Source organism: Centroberyx gerrardi, chromosome 19 (genome assembly GCF_048128805.1).
Source record: "Centroberyx gerrardi isolate f3 chromosome 19, fCenGer3.hap1.cur.20231027, whole genome shotgun sequence".
Classification (NCBI taxonomy): Eukaryota; Metazoa; Chordata; class Actinopteri; order Beryciformes; family Berycidae; genus Centroberyx; species Centroberyx gerrardi.
Window position 1 is genome coordinate 26,191,511 of NC_136015.1, and position 22,988 is coordinate 26,214,498.

The 22,988-nt window shown below is 39.8% G+C and overlaps 2 protein-coding genes across 2 annotated transcripts in view; one reads left to right on the forward strand and one right to left on the reverse strand.

Moving 5' to 3' along the window:
* The window catches only part of LOC144542874 (nuclear factor 7, ovary-like), a 443,231-nt gene that overhangs the window by 265,192 nt on the left and 155,051 nt on the right, over positions 1 to 22,988 (forward strand). The window lies entirely within an intron of this gene.
* LOC144542885 (E3 ubiquitin-protein ligase TRIM35-like) lies at positions 2,377 to 4,959 on the reverse strand. Its single transcript, XM_078290313.1, has 2 exons — positions 4,863 to 4,959; positions 2,377 to 3,910 (listed from the first exon to the last, which is right to left on the reverse strand). The coding sequence occupies exon 2, from the start codon at positions 3,775 to 3,777 to the stop codon at positions 2,377 to 2,379; it is 1,401 nt and encodes a 466-aa protein (XP_078146439.1). The 5' UTR covers positions 3,778 to 3,910; positions 4,863 to 4,959.

The window sequence follows — 22,988 nt, forward strand, 5'->3', positions numbered from 1 at the left end:
TGTGTGTGTGTGTGTTATATTTTATTATGTTATGTTCTGTTATACTATATTATATTATTTTATATTATATTGCCCAAATGTCTGCAGGCTAGATTTGACCCTACAAACAATCAAGAATCAAGAAGTCAAGAATGTAATAAAAATGTCATAAATGCATAATAACATCCCCAGACTGATATTGTAAAATTTTATGATGTGACACCCCTTTTTATGATGTAATAATTGCCAGTTTGATGTAATAATGTACTTCATTATCAGTGACAAGATCAGTTTTTACTACATTTTTGACTCATTTAAAGGGATTTTTTATTACATTTTGACAAGTTATTATTTATAATGCAGAAGTTATCAGCTGCTACAGGGTTTTCCAAAAAGCATCTTAAGTTAAGATAAGTTCATCAAACTCAGTCATTTACAATGGGTGTTGGTTCAGACTGCTGGTTTGATCCCTGTGGGGACAAATGTTCCTGCTGAAACCAGTCTGCAGTTTAATCTGATGGGTAAAGACATTAGCACTGCTTAGCTCTGCTGGTCTAAGTCTTGCTGCCAGTTTGGCCTGGTGGCCGACGTTGGTACTGCAGCCTAAAATTCACCTGCTGCCCAGAAAGCATTTTCCCCACAGCTTCAACATCACACAAGTCCAAAAAACACTTTGAATTATGTATTTTTAAATTGTAGCTTTAAGTCCTGCTGTTTTAGCACATGCTCAGTAGGATCTCTTAGTCAGCAGAACCTAGACATGATGACAACGCTGCTGAAATTACAGTCAGTAAATCTGAACACATTTCCCTCTTAACTTCATTCTTTATTGGTTTTAGATGCAAAGTTATCCAGCAGTAAATGAAAATAATCACAGTAGGTGAAAGATTACAGTTCTAACAACATAATCAGTAATTTACATTTTACATTTTGAGAGTTTAACTGATTTTCTTATGCAGAGTGTCTTAAAATGAGTGCAACAGTAGAGAAAGCTTCAATTCTTAAATCACCAACATTACATGAAGTCTGAATCCAAAATGAAATCTCCACCTTTTAAATAAAGTGATAAAATGATTAACAGTGCAGAAGTAAAACTAGAGAATGTGCTCAGTAGAGCACAGACCTCCACCATGTCTGACACCCAGCAAGGCTTCACCCAGAGACTTTACAGAAACCGTCAGAAGGCCCAGTGTTGTAATATTATGTAAATCTGTTCTGAAACCTTTTTGTGGAAGACCACGCCCCCCACCACGCCTCCTTTTGGCCAATAGGTATGGAAAGAATTTGAAAAGATTTCCCTGTTGGCAGAGGTGAAACAGTCTTGTGCCAACATGTAAAAAGGAGTGGGTTATAGGAACAATTATCATCTCTACACAGTTGAACAAGATAATCAGTTGTTCCTCATGACAAGCCTGTCATAAGGATGTTGTAGTGATACTTGAATCTGTTCAGAAGTTATGCACCTTTTAGTGAAAGGCCACGCCCACTTTTGTCCAATCGACATGAAACCAACTCCAACCAACCTTCATACCAAGTTTTTTGTAAATCCATGCCCAACTTTTTGAGATATCCTGCTAACAGACTGCTTGGCGGAGGTAATGATGTTACTTTTTAAAGGACTCTAGATAACTGAAGTCCTCAGTTGACAAAATGAAAACTCTTTTACAGACAGGATCGTCTGGATGTTGGAGATGTTGAACGACAAACTATGAGGTTCTGATTTATTTTCCCAAATGGATATAAAGAGTTTTGTAAATGAAGAGTTCAGCTGAGCCTGGATCTGTTGCTGTAAATATTAGAGTCAGTCCAGGATCTGCTGCAGTTTAAATGATTTAACTACAAAGAGAAGACGAGTTACAGTGGAGAGAAACTCTAAGAACCTGGAATAAAGTTAGATCAAATAAATTTAACACTTCAGATGAAGAACCAAAGAAGACAGGAAGAACTTTTACCTGCAGTCTAAATATAGAGAAAATTGACTTTAACAAAGTAGAGCTCGTCTACTTTGAGGTAATGTAAAACTATTTTTGTTTATTTGAATGTTATAGATTATTTCAATATTTATTAATTTCATTTTTTTCCTTTGTTTGGGTTATATTATTTATATATTCTTTCTTTCTTGTGTTTTATTTGCCTTCAATAATGTTTTTAGCACTGAGATTTCCTTGTTTTTGTTTTGTTTTGTTTGTTATTTATTTTTGTTGTTATAGATGTCATCCACATCACCATGACAGCTACATCATCATTAGGACAACATGGGCACATGTTGATGACATCACAGATTAGAGAGTTGACTATATTCACTGATTCTATATAATGAATCCTTAAAATGAGCAGTATTCCTCTTATTGAAATGGATAGCTTCTGTACATAACATCATTATCATGAGAATCATCTCTAACTGTGCTGTTCCACTGTTACAGAGACCTTCACTGGTAAAATCTTCAGAGAGAGTTCATCCACAGTGTAAATGAATGGGAACAGCCTGTCAGTGAAAGTGTGTGTGAAGGTGTGTATGTGTGTGTTAGTATCAGGATCAAAGAATGACAGCTTTCCTCTGTTCCAGTCCAGATGCAGTCTGATCCTCTGGAGCTTCTTCTTCACTGGGAGATCAGTGCCTGGATCTGATGTGGAGGCTGCTCCGTATTTACCATCATAGAACCCTATTCCCCATAATCCAGACTGTATGTCTCTCTTCCTCTGGACAGACTCTGCTAACACACCCAGTCCCCACACTGTATTGTCTCCAACCTCAACATCCCAGCTGTGAGTTCCTGAGTTAAAGCCCTCAGATCCCACGACAGACCAGTAGCAGTCAAACCTCTCTGGGTTTTCAGGAAGCTTCTGTCTCTCTCCACATCTCACACTGGTCAGATCTTCAGACAGGATGAGTCCTGGATCAGCAGTGTTGGGGTCCAGAATCACAGGAGTGTAGGAGACCATCTCCTTCATCTTGTCCCAGACTGTGAAGCTCAGGTTGCCCAGGTGTTTGGCCTCGTCTATCAGAGCTCCTGAGACCAGCTGTGGATCCTCCAGCAGGGGGCGCTGGACTCTTTCCACTGTAGCCTTGTAGTTCTGCAGGAACGAGACGTCTTCAGCTCTCAGCTCCTTCTCTATGGCTCTGACTGTGTCTGAAAGAGCTGCTATCTCTCTGCTCAGACCCTCGATCTTCTCCTTCATCGTCCGACTCTTCTGCTCCTCTTCCTCCCTCAGTGCAGCGATCCTGGCCTCCTCTTCCTCTTGTAGAAACTGGTGAAGCTTCTTAAACTCCTCCTTAATCTGCCTCTCTGTGTGTCGGGCCTGGACCTTAATGTGTTCTGCTGTTTGATCACATTTTCCTTTAACTTCTTTAAAGAGCTTCAGTTTCTCCTTTAAGGGCTTCAGTGATTTCTGAAGTTCCTCCTTGTGATCCAGTGCAGCTTCATCGATGGGTCTGATTCTGTGGTCGGTGTGTGTTTTTGAATCCCGACAGACAAGACACACTGTCTGCTGATGGTCCAGACAGAAGAGCTTGAGTTTCTCAGAGTGCAGACTGCAGAGAAGCTCAGATCCTGCTGAAGCTCTCTGATCTCTCTCCAGTAAGAAAGCCTCACACAGGTTCTTTAACACCAAGTTACGAGGTGGTTTACTCTTTGAAGATCTTCTCTTACAAAGTGGACACTCATGTTTTTGTTTCTCTGTCCACCAGCTCTGCAGACAGGCTTTACAGAAGCTGTGGCTACATGACAGGACGACAGGATCTTTAAAGATGTCACAGCAGACAGGACAGGAGAAATCCTCCTCTGATCTGGAAGACATTTTCTCTCTGAGTGAAGCTGAAAACAAACCAGACAGACCGCTCAAACAAGAAGTCAGTCAGTTGTGGCACCACTTCCTCCTCTAGAATGTTCCCTGAAAGTTACTTTGACTTTGAGTCGTGTTTCTTCTAAAACTCACGTTCAGCATGAGGAGTCAGCAGCAGGTTGAAGTGGCAGTATTCCAGTACTCCCAGTATTCCCAGTACTCCCTCCTGTAGCTGTCCTCCCTCAGTGGAAGTCGTGGGTTTGGTCTGAAGGTGAATCTTATCGTCTGTCTCTCGGTGTGTGTGTCTCTTCTCAGTGAGGAGTGAAGAATAATAAACTCTGTTTCCTGGTTTGTCTCAGGTGAGTCAGGTAAGGGGCGGAGCTTTGTCAGCCCATTTCTCCTAAATGCTCAGCTGTTTACTGTAATAGAGCAGAGCTGAGTTTCATTCCACAGTGTTTCTCTCTCGTTGCTCTCTGGGTATTGTAGTCTGATAGAGGCTCCAGACACCTAGAGTTTGATTTGGATTTGAAGAGTTTGAATTCAAAATTAGATTTTCAAGAGATTTGTATACAATCTGAGAGATTAGATACATTGAATGATGAACAAAAAGTAATGATAGTTTTAATTAATGAATTAATGAATGAATACACATCTTGGACATCATCTTGGGCATGAATTGTGTGTATTTATTTCTAGATCCAGGACATAATAATGATAATCTTGAGAGCTTGATTCTTGGCATGTTGTCAAGACTGTACCACTCTTTTTACTTGTTCCTCGAAACAGAGGTCAGAATGAAAGTTGACACCCAACTTTCTAGCGAAAGGTTTAATGTTGACTGTCTGGCTACCAAGTTTGTTTTGAATGAAGTTGATGGTGTTTTTCTGATTTGCTGTCATTAAACTGGAGGAAATTTTGGGACATCCATCAAGCTGCGTTAAGATCAAGGAGTAATAGGATTGAGCACAGACCTTTATCAGCAGCTAGCAGGAGATCATTAGTCAACCTTAAAGGAATAGTTCACCCAAAATTAAAAATGTACTCACCCCCATGCTAGCTGTAACTCTAGTGAAGTTTGTTAGTCCATATAAAACTAAAACTCACATTCAGCGTGTTGAGTCAGCAGCAGGTTGAAGTGGCAGTATTCCAGTATTCCCAGTATTCCCAGTATTCCCAGTATTCCCTCCTGTAGCTGTCCTCCCTCAGTGGAAGTCGTGGGTTTGGTCTGAAGGTGAATCTTATCGTCTGTCTCTCGGTGTGTGTGTCTCTTCTCAGTGAGGAGTGAAGAATAATAAACTCTGTTTCCTGGTTTGTCTCAGGTGAGTCAGGTAAGGGGCGGAGCTTTGTCAGCCCATTTCTCCTAAATGCTCAGCTGTTTACTGTAATAGAGCAGAGCTGAGTTTCATTCCACAGTGTTTCTCTCTCGTTGCTCTCTGGGTATTGTAGTCTGATAGAGGCTCCAGACAACTAGAGTTTGATTTGGATTTGAAGAGTCTGAACCCAAAATGAGATTTCCAAGAGATTTGTAGATGATGTGAGAGGTGAGATATATTGAATGATGAACAAAAGGTAATGATAGATGTTTTTCCTTTTTTCCCCCAAAAAGAATAACAGCATCTTCAAAATGAACTACACATGTGAATTTCTAAATCCAGAACACAATAATGATAATTCTGAGACCTTAATTCTTTAAAGGCATGTTGTCAAGACTGTACCACTCTCTTTCCTCAGAATCAATATTATTATTATTATTATCTCATATTACAACCAAATTTCTAGAGAAAGGTTTAATGTTGACTGTCTGCTACCAAGTTTGCTTTGAATGAAGTTGATGGCATTTTTCTGATTAGCTGTCATTGAGTTAGAGGAAATTTTATTTCAGAAAGGCAATCATACATACATCTGTGTATCATCTGCATAATAGTGAAAATGAATATCTGCAAATGATATCGTCGAGAGGAAGCATATAGTTGGAGAAAAGTACCGGGCCTAGGATTGATCCTTGTGGAACACCATATTTAAGAGGAACTGACGACAACAAACTATTCCCTATCTCAAAAGAGAAAGTTCTATTTCAAAGATCAGATGTTAAAAAACTGAGGGCTGAGTCAGTAAAATGTCATGATAAACCGTATCAAAACCTGCATTAAGATGAAGGAGTATTAGGGGTGAGCAGAGACCTTTATCAGCAGCTAGCAGGAGATCATTAGTCACCCTCAGTACTTGTGTTCTCAGATAACAATGGTCCATACTCAGCATAACTATAATACCAGGGCCAGTGTGCGTTCATGTCAAGTGCCTCGAGTGAATAATGTAGCTAGAAGTTCCTTTTTTTATACTGGTGCCATGTTGTGGAACAGCCTTCCGTTACACGTCAAGTTTTTAAATATGAGAGGGGCTTATAGAAGTCAGGTTGGGACTTTTTTATGGAACAGGGTAACAGATTTATAATGAAATCTGCAATGACATTGTTACTTTAGCTGACCTTGTTTTTCTGATGTAGGAGTTATTTTTTTATCTTGTAATGGTGGTGATGTGTTTTTGGTTTTTCAGGATTGTGTTTGTTTAGTTTTTATGTTCAATGTCTTGTGCTTCCTTGTGTTTTCTTTGTCTTTTAACATCTTGGGACCATGTTGGAAATAAGTGTTTTTCACTTTAACATGTTATCCTTTGGATTTTTTGCTTGTTTTTTGTTTTACTAATCCATAAATAAAATCAATCAATCAATCAATCAACCCTGAGGAGAGCCGTCTCTGTGCTGTGGAGGGTTCTAAAACCAGGCTGAAATTTCTCAAAAATGTTGTTGCATTCATGAATGAAATCATCAGCGAGGATGTTTCTCCACATTAAGACTACATTTCCCATCAGCCCTGCTGCTCCCCTCCCCCTCCCTGATGAGGATCAACATGTTGGAAGTGATTTCTCCATCTTCCTTTCCCTCCTTCCACCATCTGCTGCCAGAAACTCTTTCAGCTTTAGCTCCGTTTGCTCTGGAAGAACAGAACCTCTTCCTGTTTTGTGCCGTAAAGCGATCCAGCAGATTTCCCTCCAGATCCACCAGGTGGAGAAACTATGGAAAATGCAGATGCTATTGTATGCTCCAAAACCTGTATCTGGAAGGTGATGCTCTAGAGAGGCGGGGCTGATCAATCTGTTCCAATCAGAATTTTTATTGGTTGCCAGATATGTCACTCAAACAAGGGCAGGCAGTGTCAGAAGTTTGGCAATTTTGGACCTGTATATAGTTTGTCTCGCTGCCTCTTGCTGCAACAATGAGTCCAAACTGTTTGTCAAAATATCTCCAGAAAAGCCGTTTGCGTCTCCACAGGTTTGTTACTTTTAAGAGTTTTTACACATTTTACACCGACCAAAGAAAACGAGCTGGAGGTGGGATCGCACTCTAAGTTTCTGGAGGAAATGTCTCCAACATAAAACCTCCAGACAGAAACACAGAAACCTTCAGCTTTGACGAGAAAAAGGCCGCGAGTCGGTCGGGAGTCGAACCCTCAACCCTGTCAGTGTCGCTCTGCCATCGATCTCTCCATACTGACAGAGTGTGTGTTCTGTAAGACACTCAACACTGTTTCCACGACCTGTATAATCCAGCTCCTGCTCCGAGTTCACTGCAGGGTAAGTGGTTATTGATGTGTGTGTGTGTGTGTGTGTGTGTGTATGTGTGTGTGTGTGTGTTATATTTTATTATGTTATGTTCTGTTATACTATATTATATTATATAATATTATATTATTTTATATTATATTGCCCAAATGTCTGTAGGCTAGATTTGACCCTACAAACAATCAAGAATCAAGAAGTCAAGAATGTAATAAAAATGTCATAAATGCATAATAACATCCCCAGACTGATATTGTAAAATTTTATGATGTGACACCCCTTTTTATGATGTAATAATTGCCAGTTTGATGTAATAATGTACTTCATTATCAGTGACAAGATCAGTTTTTACTACATTTTTGACTCATTTAAAGGGATTTTTTATTACATTTTGACAAGTTATTTTTATAATGCAGAAGTTATCAGCTGCTACAGGGTTTTCCAAAAAGCATCTTAAGTTAAGATAAGTTCATCAAACTCAGTCATTTACAATGAGTGTTGGTTCAGACTGCTGGTTTGATCCCTGTGGGGACAAATGTTCCTGCTGAAACCAGTCTGCAGTTTAATCTGATGGGTAAAGACATTAGCACTGCTTAGCTCTGCTGGTCTAAGTCTTGCTGCCAGTTTGGCCTGGTGGCCGACGTTGGTACTGCAGCCTAAAATTCACCTGCTGCCCAGAAAGCATTTTCCCCACAGCTTCAACATCACACAAGTCCAAAAAACACTTTGAATTATGTATTTTTAAATTGTAGCTTTAAGTCCTGCTGTTTTAGCACATGCTCAGTAGGATCTCTTAGTCAGCAGAACCTAGACATGATGACAACGCTGCTGAAATTACAGTCAGTAAATCTGAACACATTTCCCTCTTAACTTCATTCTTTATTGGTTTTAGATGCAAAGTTATCCAGCAGTAAATGAAAATAATCACAGTAGGTAAAATATTACAGTTCTAACAACATAATCAGTAATTTACATTTTACATTTTGAGAATTCAGCTGATTTTCTATGCAGAGTGTCTTACAATGAGTGCAACAGTAGAGAAAGCTTCAATTCTTAAATCACCAACATTACATGAAGCCTGAATCCAAAATGAAATCTCCACCTTTTAAATAAAGTGATAAAATGATTAACAGTGCAGAATTAAAACTAGAGAATGTGCTCAGTAGAGCACAGACCTCCACCATGTCTGACACCCAGCAAGGCTTCACCCAGAGACTTTACAGAAACCGTCAGAAGGCCCAGTGTTGTAATATTATGTAAATCTGTTCTGAAACCTTTTTGTGGAAGACCACGCCCCCCACCACGCCCACTTTTGGCCAATAGGCATGATTGGTTGCCAGATATGTCACTCAAACAAGGGCAGGCAGTGTCAGAAGTTTGGCAGTTTTGGACCTGTATATAGTTTGTCTCGCTGCCTCTTGCTGCAACAATGAGTCCAAACTGTTTGTCAAAATATCTCCAGAAAAGACGTTTGCGTCTCCACAGATTTGTTACTTTTAAGAGTTTTTACACATTTTACACCGACCAAAGAAAACGAGCCGGAGGTGGGATCGCACTCTAAGTTTCTGGAGGAAACGTCTCCAACATAAAACCTCCAGACAGAAACACAGAAACCTTCAGCTTTGACGAGAAAAAGGCCGCGAGTCGGTCGGGAGTCGAACCCTCAACCCTGTCAGTGTCGCTCTGCCATCGATCTCTCCATACTGACAGAGTGTGTGTTCTGTAAGACACTCAACACTGTTTCCACGACCTGTATAATCCAGCTCCTGCTCCGAGTTCACTGCAGGGTAAGTGGTTATTGATGTGTGTGTGTGTGTGTGTGTGTGTGTGTGTGAGAGAGAGAGAATCAGAAAAGAGGTCACCGACGTGGCAAGTTAACGCAGGCAGTTGACCTCTTGCTTTGTTAAGAAAGAGACAGAGAGGAACATGAACTGCAAGTGTGTGTGTTTGTGTGTGTGTGTGAGAGAGAGAGTGTGTTGATAGAGACAGACAGAGAGAGAGCAGTGTGTGTATTTGTGTGTGTGTGTGTGTGTGTGTGTCCTCTTCAACCAAGCGAGACAGTTTCTGTATCTGTGTGTATCAATTGGTATATATATATGTGTGTGTATGTGTACAGTATGTGTATATGTAAGTATATGTGCATGTATTTGAATGCTCCAATGTGTGTATGTGTATATACATAGATGTGTGTGTGTGTGTGTGTGCGTGTGCATGTGTGTGTGTCCTGCAGTGGAGCGAGGCTAATATGCGAAGCCTTCCTGCTCTCTGACCGAAAACAACCAGGAGAAATGTGATACACAGGGTGTCTGTGTGTGTGTGTGTGTGTGTGTGTGTGTGTGTGTGTGTGTGTGTGTGTGTGTGTGTGTGTGGAGCGAGACAGTGACCCAGAGAGAGGGAGAGACAGACTACAATAAATTCTCCCATCTTCAGAAGTCATGGATGTTTGAATTTAGTTCGTAAAACAATCTTTTCTTCAGGGACTATTTTCCTGGCGGAGACATACGTTCTTGTCTGTGAGAATCCAACATTTTTAAAGCAAGAAGAACTCAAATCCACATCCTCCTTTTCACGATGTCGGTGTCTGCTCATCGTTTGTCTTTTATGGTTTGATTTTCCGACCAAATACGAACGCAGCGCTGTTTGGCGGTCGACTGTGGAGTCCCGGATGCCGGAGCTTCCTGCCGGCACCTGAACGCACCGGAAGACCTGCAGACTTTCCAAATCAATGCGGTTAACGCCTTAAACTGAATTACCAAGCAGCGATAAAGTCACTTTCATTTTCGTACTGAACTGAACTGAATGGAAACAAAAAACACATTCAAACATCTAAACAAGTACAGTATGTTTTGGAAAATGCTCAGTAATGTAAAGTCTATGTGAGATGCAGTAAATGGGTTAAAAAAAATCCCAAAAACACCAGTATGGTCCTCGATTGATAGTTCAGTTACTTATTTACCTTTTGTCAATGAATAATCAATTGATAATCAATTAACTACAATTGATTTGGCAATCTAAGAAACATTTCACCATGTCAATAAAGCTTTTTGAATTGAAATGAGAGAGAGAGAGACAGAGAGAGAGAGAGAGAGAGAGAGAGAGAGAGAGAGCACATACAACGGTTTGAAGCAGATTATTCAACTGATAATATGATAAAATGTGCTCCATCTCTCTCTCTCTCTCTCTCTCTCTCACACACACACACACACACACACACACAATGAATGCACAGACACATGATGCACACTTAGATAAAAAGCTTTGCAAATATAATGTGAATTATGGTAAAAATACAGTAAGACTCTCTCTCTCTCTCTCTCTCTCTCTCTCTCTCTCTCTCTCTCTCTCTCTCTCTCTCTCTCTCTCTCGCTCTCTGTCGCTGCTCTCTCTCTCTCATCCTCACCCTCACACACACACACACACACTCATGCTGTCACTAATGTTAACTCACCCTGCCTTGAAAACGCCTGAAGTGCCGGCGTCTCCTTGACTTCCAGTCCCGTTTTAAATCCGCTGAGTCAGGCTTCCCGGCTCGGGGTCAGCAGGTCGGCGGCGGTGTTTCATCCCGACTCAGCAGATATTTCATCTGAGGCTTCGTCAGCGGGGACGACGGAGGACCAGCATGCACTGCGGCTGCTGCGCCACCCGGAGGGTTACGGGGCAGATTTACACCAGATTTGCCCCCGATTGTTTTGTCAGTTTTATAAATGAGGTCACATCCTGTCAGTCGGTCCCACCAGGAGAGTTTTTTGTGATTATTGCGGCCAAAAATGCTTGATTTTGCTGCGGCTTTTCTCAAAAATTGCGATACAATTTGCAAGGTTTTATGTGGTCTTTTTGCGGTAAAATTGCGGGAATTGGGAAAAATTGCAACTAAAGGAAAAAAAAAAATTTCTCTCACTCTCTCTCTCTCTCTCTCACACACACACACACACACACACACACACACACACACAGTCTCCCCCTATTCTCTCCCACTCTCTGTTTAAGCTATTAACTCTTCCAAGAGCTTGAATTTTGCACTCACCTCGATTCTTGCAGCTTTTCTTTTGTTTTTGTTTTGCACGGTCTGTGGCAGTAACTTTTGTTGGCAGGTGAGTTTTGTTCATCTTCCACCTGAATGCGTGCTGCGATGACGTCAGTTACCACGACACCGAATGCGACAATCGGTCCAAATCACAAGCGGTCAGTTGATTTGGCCGTTTCATGCGGAAAAGTTGCGGCAATTTTGCAAAACTGCAAGCTCTCGCAAATATTGTGGAGATTTCTTTGCGTTAATTATTGCAATTATCACAAAATCGCAAGTTCCTGGAGAGACTGATTAAATCTCTCTGGTAGAGTCTTGGGTTGTGTCTCTTCCTCCATGATAAAACCCCCAAATCAGTGATTCTGTGATCTGTTGCTCCGGTAGAGGAGACTGGAGAATTGTGTTTTTTTTCTCTCTCCATTCACTGCCGTTGTCTGGAGGAACAGTCTGAAAATCACTTCCAGCACATAAAGGAACGCCGACAAAGCAGATTCTGACAATAATGAATGAATTGTTTTGAAGTGAATCTCTTTCTTTATGTTTCAGTTTGAACAAGTGGAACACCGAAATCCGGTTGGAGGAAACAATGATGGAACAAAGAAAATAAAATGTTTACCAATAATTGCAAAAAGGAGAAAAAAGGTGGGAGACAAGACTTTGACAAAGCAGATTCTGACAATAAAAAACGAGTCTCTCACTTTTTTTCACCTATTCACAATTAATTAATGACTTTGCTCCGCAGCTGGAAACAGGAATATGAATGGAATAGATCTATAAGCAACACATGGAAACAGCTTAATCTGAATATTGTCTTATTTAGAATAAGGCCAATTGTCGGATTACTGCTGCCCATGTGAACGTAGTCAGTGTCATGTAACAAGTCCAGACTCTGTTCAGTCCCATGATGCATTGCTGCCGCTCTTTCTGAACGCCAGAAGAGAATTGTGGGAGTTCATAGTTAAAGGTTAAATGTTCACAATAACAGAACTTTAACTTCCTGTTATTAATGAGACTCCGCTCAGTAAAAACAGGGATCGTCTGTAGAAATCGATGCGAGGTTTGATGGCGTCCGGCTGAATAAATAAACGAATAAAACTCTCAGTAAATCTGGTTTCACCGGCTCATCGTTCCTCCGCTCGTCCTGTAAACGCACTGTGAGGTTTTTTTTGCTGAGAGAGAGGGGTTTGACCTTTGACCTGCGGCTGTCGGCCTGCGGTGAGACAGACCCGAAGCCTCCTGCAGGCCGGCTGAGCTGAACTGACGTTTCCCAGCAGCCTCGGCGGCGGAAATCTGAAGGGATGCAGGGACCTGAAGTAGCGGAAAGGAGTCAGCGGTTAGTAATCAGTTCAGAAATGTTATTAATAAATGGAGATACATGGCACAATGAAACCAAACACCTTAATTTTATCCCTGAAATGTCCTTAATTTCTCATTCGATAAACATTAATTATCCATTAAAAATAACAGCTTTAATAAAGTAAGGTTAGTATCGTGGGTTTATAAGGGATTTATTCATGGGTTGATTCACAGAGACTCGAGAAATTAAGGGATTTTTCAAGTCTTTTACAGGTTATTAATGAGTTATTAATGGAAAGTTCCTGTCTACTGAATTTTTGCATTAAATTAGAAAGTAAGCAGTCAAACATTAAGGGGAGTTTAAGGAGGTTTTGATGGGATCTCCTCCATTAATAACTAATTAATTTTAAGGCAATTTTGCATGAATTAAGGGGTGAATTCATGTAAATGTAAAGTTATTTTTAAGGGATGTTTTGTTGTGTCCCTTCAGTTTCACATCTTCCTCAGATTCTCTTTGTTTTAATTCTTGTGTAGAATAAACTAAACTAAAAAACATAAACTAAAGTAAACTAAACTGACTGAATCCAACCTGCCTTCTATTCTTTGCTGCAACCACCCAGTTTTCCCCTCAAGGATCAATAAAGTTCATCTTACTTCTTATCTTATTTCACCAAGTCTTCTTAGCTTGTCAATAAAGCATCAGAACCATATGGAGACTAATATGTAACATATTTAAATGAGATGGTGAGGAAACATTATACAGCCCCAGTCTGGGTTTGGGATCAATTCATGAATGAAGTCATCAATTCTAATTCAACTGAGGAATTGGATCGGAATTTCAGGAAGTTTAATTTAATTAAATTATATGAAATTCCATGTTTTTTTGTTTTTTCTTCCCACATATCTGAGATTCCACATAGTGTTATATATTATCAATACTGAATATCATAAAATGTTAAAGGACCCTTTCAGCTGGTATCTGATGCAGAACATGTGATGCTAATCCATACATTATGACTGAATGTGTTTGATTTGTTGACACATTTGTCTTCTATTTGATTCATAATGTTTAGATTTATAATGTTTAGAGTCGAGACAAACTCTCTTAGAAGTGAAATTTCATGGAATTTAATATAATTCAATTAAATTCAGACTTTCACACTGAACTGGAGTTTACCATGAAGTCTCTATTCAGTTCAGGAACGACTCCAAACCCGGATCCCAGTAGAACATTTGGGGAACGCTTTATTTTCCCGGTTTCTGCAATTTCCTAATAATTTCCTAGAAAGGAACTGTTAATTTCTTAGGAAGTTTCCTGTAAAGAACCATGAAATTATGTTCTAATTACAGGGAAAATAGAGACAGAACAGTTCAGTGGTAGCTGGTAAGTTCCTCTAATTTCTTCTGTTTCCAAGACAGAACCATGAAATGATGCAGTAGTTCTATAGAAAATTAGATGAAGGAATTCAACAAATAACTATATTATATAATGACTTCTGATAATTGACCTCTGCCTATTCATTTTCCAGTAAATAGTTTATAATCTTGCAGTTCTGTCCTGGAAGCTCTCTTAGAAATGTTCAGTATCTGATCAGACTGATGACAGTTTCTACAGAGCTGCTGCTTCACTTCCTGCTGCTTTCCAGGAAACTTCCCAAGAAATTATTAGGAAGTTGTCGACTCAGAAAATAAAGCGTTGCCGACATTTGACAGAGCGGTGTTTGGCTGATCTTAAAGTCGAGATGAAATGAAAAATGCATTTTTAACCCTTTTAGATCACATCCCCGGTCATATTGTGCACCTATTTAACAATATATGCCATAAAAAAATACAAAAAATCAATTTCTTTGTATTCTTATATCAAAATCCAATCATGTTTTCTTAATGGTCTAACTGTCTTCAGCCTGTTGGCATCAGGTCAGAGGCAGATGGCTCCAGGTTCATGTCGGGGGTTAGCGGGCTAGTAAAAGGGCTAGCGGGCTTTAAGCCGCCTGGAGCCAGAGAATTAACGGCTCCTCATTTACTAAATATTTACCCCTCCGTCAACCAGCTTAAACACCTCCTCTTATCTCTCTCTCTCTCTCTCTCTCTCTCTTATCTGTCTTTCTTTTTGCTGTCTCTTCCACTCCGCCTGTTATTTTCCTCTCTGTCTAATCCTTTCATCTCAGTCTGTCTGGTTTGGTTTTTTTTTGCATCACAGACCTTCCTCTTTCTCTCTTTTGTTGTTTTGATGCCTCTTTTCTCCCTTTATTTTCCTTTTTTTCTGAATTCTGAATGTCTCTCTCTCTGAATCTTTCTCTTCCCTCTCGTCTTTCTCTGCTTTAGTGCCAAAGCAGTAATGTTGAGGAAAGTAATAATCTGAGGCATTTTCATATAAATAAATCTCTGTCTGCTCTAAATCTACAGTGATTCAACCTATATCCAGTTCATAAATATATACACATATATATATATATATACATATACTGTATATATGTATATGTATATATATTTCAGGTATTACAAGATGATTTTTCAGCAGTATTTTGTTTTGTTGACTAATCAGTATTTATCTTTGTTTCTCTGGGAATTGTGAATCTCTCTCTCATTTTGTTTATCTCACTCTCTCTCTCTCTCTCTCTGTCTCTCTCTCTCTCTCTCTGTCTCTCTCTCTCTCTGTCTCTCTCTCTCTCTCTCGCTCTCTCTCATTACCTGTGGTTGCAGAGAGCCTGGTGATCAGAGATTTAAGCTCCACTTTACATTTCTGCACAGCGTTGGCTTTTTAACGGCTTATGAGGAAGATTTGAGTCTTTAAGCTTTGAGCCTCATTCAGGGACGGACGGAGGGACGGACAGAGGGCCGGACGGAGGGACGGACGGACGGACGGAGGGAGGGAGGAAGGGATAGAAGAGGAGTGGAAAGAAGTTAAGGAAGAAAGAGAGGGGTTGAAAGAAGTGAGCAACACAAATAGGAGTCTGGAGGCTCTCGACAACAAAAAAAAGCAAAGACAGCGAGGTGCAAAAGGTTTGAAACCTTGAAAAAGTGAACTGTGCCTTTATTCAGAAATCACAGTGAAGAAATGGAATAAAGTAGATACAAGGATAACATTTAGAAAAAAAATAGATAGAGGGACAGAATGAAATGGAAAAGGGGAAAGAGGGGTAGAGGGAAATGGAAAATTTGAGATAGAGGGATAGAAGGAAATATAAATGGGCAAAGGGATAGAAGGAAATGGAGAAATGGAGATAGAGAGATAGAAGGAAATGGGAAAAAATGGAAAGAGGGCAAGAAAGAAATGGGAAAAGGGGAAAGGGGGATGGAAGGACATGGAAAAACTGAGATAGCGAGACAGAGGGAAATAGAAGAAAATGGGGAAAGAGGAATAAGGAAATGGTAAATGGGGATAGAAATTGAAATATTAAAATAGAGGGATAGAGGGAAATGGAAAATTTGAGATAGAGGAATATTAGTTAATAGAAAAAACTGGGTAGCGAAGGATAGAGGGAAATGGAGAAAAACAGGGACAGAGGGACAAAAGGAAATGGAAAAGAGGGATAGAAGGAAATTGAGAAAATGGAGATACAGGGATAGAAGGAAATGGGAAAAATGGGGAAAGAGGGATAGAGGGAAATGGAAAATTTGAGATAGAAGGAAATGGAGAAAAACAGGGATAGAGGGATGAAAGGAAATGAAAAAGAGGGATAGAGGATAGAAAGAGAACGGAGAAGATGGAGAAATAAGGCTAGAAGGAAATGGAAATATTGAGCTAGAGGGATAGAAGCAAATGGAAAAAAGGGGGAATGAGGGATAGAGGGAAATGGAAAACTTGAGAGAGACGGATAGAAGTAAATTAAAAAAAGGGGGAACGAGGGATAGAAGGAAATTGAAAATGGGGACAGAAGGAAATGTAGATAAATGGGGACAGAAAGATGGAGGGAAAATGGAGGGAAAGGGAGCGGGGATGAAGTGAGAGATAAAGGGATTGAAAGATAGACAGATGGATGGACAAGTCAATAGATCAATGGATGGATGGATAGATGATGGATAAACGAGTAGATGTGTGCATGAATGGACACACAGGCAGACAGCAGGATGGACGGATGAATCACTGAAATTAGTTCTGAGTTCAAAAACAATCAATCAGAGAAGTTTTAAAATGTCACCGTGCGTATTCCTCCGTCTTCCTCACTCCCTCTCTATCCATCTATCTATCCATCTATCTATCCATCCATCCGTCCATCTCTCCGTCACTTGACTTTTTCACTTTCAAAGATGATTTCTCAGATGATTTATCTTTTTCAAGAGGAAATAGAAGGTAAATCCACTCTCAGTTTGGGTCCAAGGCTCTTCTTTAAAGGTCCCGTATTCTCCACTTTCCAGTGTTTTATTTTCTAGAACGGGCTGTTTTTGTCGCCGTGTCTTTAAGGCTCATTAATATTAACGACCCTCTCTTCTGATTGGCTAACCGTTTCAAGAGTGAAACGTGAGACGCCGCGGCCCGGCGGCTACAGGTAGGGAAAACTCTCCGGTAATAAACGATGACGACCGCTCGACCGCTTTGAAAAAAACACTTTGTTAGTCTATTATTTCTTACAGAAATGATAATGAGGAAGGAAAACAACCCCGTGTTTTATCTGTTATATCTGTTAATGACAGTTATTTTGAAAATCTCCATAAGGACACACATTAGAAGAAGTGAAATTAGCTGCTGAGACCAAAACCTCTTGTGGAAATAATTTACTGACTTTATATTTTATCAGAAGTCGGTTTGTGGTCTGTTGACTTCATGCAGTTGGAGGTTTGGAGTGTTTTTGGAGCCGGACTCCAGCGGACTTTAGAGGAACTGCTGCCACTTCCTTATTGGCTTCAAAATTCATTTTGGCCTCTTGGTTCAAACTGGATTCTTTAAATTTGAAAAAAATAAAAACTTTACAAAACAGAAGACAGATTTCACTTCTCTTCTCAGCTGAATGTCCGTTTCACTGCGAATTCCACATTTGACCAATTTACGACCGCTCAGTTTCTTTCGCTTATGGAGAAAACTACTAAATCTATCCTCTGTAATGGATCTGATTTAAAATGTAGCAAAGTACAATACTTCAGTAAAAACACACTTAAGTAAAAGTAAAATTACTGATTTCAAAACACTCAAAAAAGTACAAGAATATACAAGAAAGCTACTCAATTACAGAGCAAACAAGTAAACAAGTGTAATTAGTTACTTCCAGCTTCGGGCGATATTCATGTGGAACGTCCTGGTGGGAAAGCGATGTATCCCATAATCCAACAGCACATGAATGCAGTTAGTTTAAAGCCCAGCGGCTCAGGTTGAAGCTCACAGACGTTATTTTAAATCTCAGTACAGTGTGAGAGCGGAGGTGTGATCATATCAGCATACATTATGTTGTAAAACACCATAATAAACCTTTCACATGAGGCTCATTATGAGCCTCACACACACACACACACACACACACACACACACACTCTCCTTCCAAAAAACACACACAAGACACACATGTGACAACACATTGTGCACACACATTTGCAAGCACACACACTTTCCTCCAAACATGCACAAGCTACATTAAAACGCATGCACGCACTCACACACACACACACACACGCACGCACACACACACACACACACACACACACACACACACTCTCTCTCTCTCTCCTTCCAAAAAACATACACAAGACACATGACAACACATTGTGCACACACATTTGCAAGCACACACACTTTCCTCCAAACATGCACAAGCTACATTAAAACGCATGCACGGACTCACACACACACACAAACACACACACACACACACACACACACACACACACACACACACACACACACACAGTGTTGTCACCCTCTAAGTCTCTCTCCTTAATGAGCTCAGACTGAACAGAGGAGCTGCATCACATTAGCAGTTAGGAGAGCAGGATTTCATTAGTGTGCAGCTCGGGTATAAATGTTAGCATATTTTAAGGTATTCCTACATTATAAGATGGAATGCAGTGATAGGGATGATGGGAATACTTCCAGAAAATTGGCTGAAAAACAAATTATCAAGTAATAACTCAAATGGAAAAAGGTTTTTTCTTCGCTACTGCAGCTACTTTTAAGGGTCAGATTAGAGTTAATAAATTGGGTTTAGTTGCTACTGCTACTACTGCAGCTAGTACCACTAATACTAAAAGAGGCTTTGCACAAATCTATCAACCTATCGGCCTATCATGGAGGAACACTGTAGAATATTCTGTTAGTTAATAAAGTGTAAATCTGTATGAAGCAGCTAGAAGCAGAGAGCAGCTGAGTCAGCTTGTTGTGGTGTGGCTGTAGATCCATTCAGTAACGTTCTCAGTAAAAGTGAATAGTGTGATAAGGTGGATTTGGTTACTGTGACACAGTAAACTGTCTTGTCTTTAGCCCTAGTCTCTACTCCAAAACACTCTGAGTTGTAGCTTGAGAAGAGTCAGCTCAGTTAACCTGAACAAACTGTTAGCTAGCTAACTAGCCGGCAAACACACTGATGTTAATGTGAACATGCTAACGCTAGCTGCTGCTAGCTACGTTAGCTAGTGTGCTAATCAGATGTGTTAACAACAAGACAGTGATGTTAGCTGACCAGATACTATGGTTAGCTAGCTAACAAGCTGACATTATCTAAACACTAAATCAATCAGATGGATCAGTGATGAAATGATCAGTTCCCATACAGGCCTACTGCCACTGCCACTGCTACTACTAAGAATTGTTTTCATAAAGTCAGTGGCTACATCATTGTCATGTCGCCACAAAAGATGAGTGTCAACACAATATCAATCAGAATGAAAATCAAAAGGAAATTCTCAGCTTTTTCATTTAGAGAAACAACAGTTGGTGCAAAAAGAAAAAGACCAAAAAAAAAAAAAAGAAAGAGACCAAAGCAGTCTGATTCCCCAGCGAAGACAGGGACAGAAGTCTGACTTTTTATAGCGGTTCATTTAATCTGAGCAGGAGAATGGTAATTAGCAGGATGTAGATTTTTCTGCAGACAGAGAATGAATCCCTGCTGAGGTTTGGCTCTGAGACTTGTTGGCAGGTGAGAGAGGAGAGACTCACACTGAGAGGATTTATGACAAAGTACTACAGTGGGAGCTACTGCAGAACTATCTCATACCATAAACTACACTATATACAGTGGTAGCCATTATAGACGTCCTCCTTTATGCATTTGTCCTGCCTCAACCCTGCATTAGTGCAGGATTGAGGCATTAGTATAGCTATTGTATAAGTCTTTCCATTTGTCTTGCACTAACAGTATTGCAAGATTTCTTTGTCAGGGGTGGAGAAACATTGCAGCAGAAGTGCATGTAATAAGACATTAGCTGGGAAGAAAAATAGAAAAATAAAGCAAGGACAAATTGAAGAGATATAGATACAAGGTTTATTATGTGTAGGTACATGATGCCAACAGAGTCTACCTGCAGCAGTATCATTTCAAGGTGCTAATTGTAGCATTTTTATACATCAGTGTATTATTGTGAAATGAACAGTACCTTGGTCTAATGACTGTAAACCAATGAGAACATGTTGGAGATGATTGTTCTCCTCTATCTCACTCCAGTAGTATTGTTAGTTCTAATGTTTCTCCACATTAAGACTACATTTCCCATCAGCCCCGTTGCTTCCTGCCCCCCCTCCCCCTCCTTGAAGAGTATCAACATGTTAGAAGTGATTTCTCCATCTTCCTTTCCCTCCTTCCACCATCTGCTGCCAGAAACTCTTTCAGCTTTAGCTCCGTTTGCTCTGGAAGAACAGAACCTCTTCCTGTTTTGTGCCGTAAAGCGATCCAGCAGATTTCCCTCCAGATCCACCAGGTGGAGAAACTATGGAGGATGCAGAGTAGAGGCTGAGAGAGGCTAAAGGTCTCGGTGATGGTCTCGTTTATTTATGGAAATTATAATAATGTCTTCAAATGAAAGTGGTTATGATTTACTGATGCTGACATGCGACACGCTGCACCTTTAAGACGATGACGGATATCTAAGGATCAAAGTTAGAGCCTCCTTCCTCTGTATCCTCTTAAACAAATGACTGCAGCACAACCAAACACTCAGCAGAAAGCATTAGTGTGATTGGTAACGCCCTCTGCTGTCATAAAGCCACCAGAGGAATGACAAAGTGTCTGCTGGGATGACCAGTGACAGCCATTGTAATACCTAGGACATTTTTTTTAACCTTTATTTACCTGAGAAGGTTTGTTCAACACACACACTGATTTCTAGCAACATGCTGCTTCACATGTGGGAATGACCAGCAGCCACCTGACAAACGCTATATATATATATATATATATAAATTGTAAATTTCAGCTGTGTGGTTGGTAATTTAGTCTAAATTATCAGTTGTATTCACACTAATACTAATATTTTTGAAAGGATTACATGAAGGAGAAACAACTAGAAACAGGAAGTAGTTTGACACTGAAATAGCGCGGTGGAAAGTAATGGTGAGTTACTTTAGTTTTTAATACAGAAACTGTATTAAAAACATAAAATCAATCGAAAACATATTGAAATTTGAGGCGTGTAAGTCGAGTTTTTGCATAGGCACTATAGGAGAGTGACATCACATCCTGTGGATTGGTTAAAGGTTGTTTTATGTTGATTGGTAGCCAAAGAGATCTCCCACTGAGCCAGTTAGGTGGTCGCTGTGTGACGATATGTTACGTTATGTTGTTATTTTATGCTATGTTATGTTATGTTATGTTGTTATGCTATGCTATGTTATGTTATGTTATGTTATGTTATGCTATGCTATGCTATGTTATGCTATGTTATGTTATGCTATGTTATGCTATGCTATGCTATGTTATGTTATGCTGCTATGTTATACTATGCTATGTCATGCTATGTTACGCTATGTTATGCTATGTTATGCTGTTATGTTATGCTATGCTATATTACAGTATGCTATGTTATGCTATGTTATGCTATGCTGCTATGTTATACTATGCTATGTCATGCTATGTTATGTTATGCTATGTTATGCTATGTTATGCTATGGTATGTCATGCTATGCTGTGTTATGTTATGCTATGCTGTGTTATGTTATGCTATGCTATACTATGCTATGTCATGCTATGTTATGTTATGTTATGCTATGTTATGCTATGTTATGCTATGGTATGTTATGCTATGCTATGTTATGTTATGCTATGTTATGCTATGCTATGCTATGCTATGTTATGTTATGCTGCTATGTTATACTATGCTATGTCATGCTATGTTACGCTATGTTATGCTATGTTATGCTGTTATGTTATGCTATGCTATATTACAGTATGCTATGTTATGCTATGTTATGCTATGCTGCTATGTTATACTATGCTATGTCATGCTATGTTATGTTATGCTATGTTATGCTATGTTATGCTATGGTATGTCATGCTATGCTGTGTTATGTTATGCTATGCTGTGTTATGTTATGCTATGCTATACTATGCTATGTCATGCTATGTTATGTTATGTTATGCTATGTTATGCTATGTTATGCTATGGTATGTTATGCTATGCTGTGTTATGTTATGCTATGCTGTGTTATGTTATGCTATGCTATACTATGCTATGTTATGCTATGTTATGTTATGTTATGTCACCATATGTAAAGGCTCCCACATAAATCCCCAGTAAAGCTTCCAACAGGAAACACTAACATGAATCACAGTGAGTTAAAAGACTCAAACAGCTCTTGATCCTTCGTTCTGTGACTCGGCAGATCTCAGCTCCCTCACATCGCTCTCTCATCTCTCACATGAAATGGGTTTAATGGTGGATTTAGTGATGTAATGAAGCAGAAGCGTAACGCGACACGGCAAATCAGCCCAACCTGGCGGTCACAGGATGATTTATGGAATGTGAAAAATTATATCAGAATCACTTTAATTTGCCAAATGTGTGTGAGGAGTCTGACCTGGTTAAACGGTGCTGACACATTACAAGACAGTTACGTAATACAGGACAGACACAGGAGCTGCAGGAAGAAACAACACTGTCGCATGGCATTTCAGGGAATGAGCACAAACTCTGAAATGCAGATTGCTGCTGACATGCATAAAGTTTCAGATTATATTCCTGCACCATGAAAGCATTATGTGACAACAGCAGGAATTAGGAGTTGAACACGCCATTTTCACCTGTTTGTCATGTGAATAAATTAGCTAACAGTTCAGTTTATGCAGCGAAAAACAACTTTAAGGTTAGGTTTACGGTTAGGCAACTAAAACTTTGGTTAAGATCAAGCAAGTAAAACAGTTTGATTAAAGTT

Coding starts and splice junctions, on each gene's coding strand:
- LOC144542885 (XM_078290313.1), bottom strand. CDS start 3,777: ATGTCTTCCAGATCAGAGGAGGATTTCTCCTGTCCTGTCTGCTGTGAC.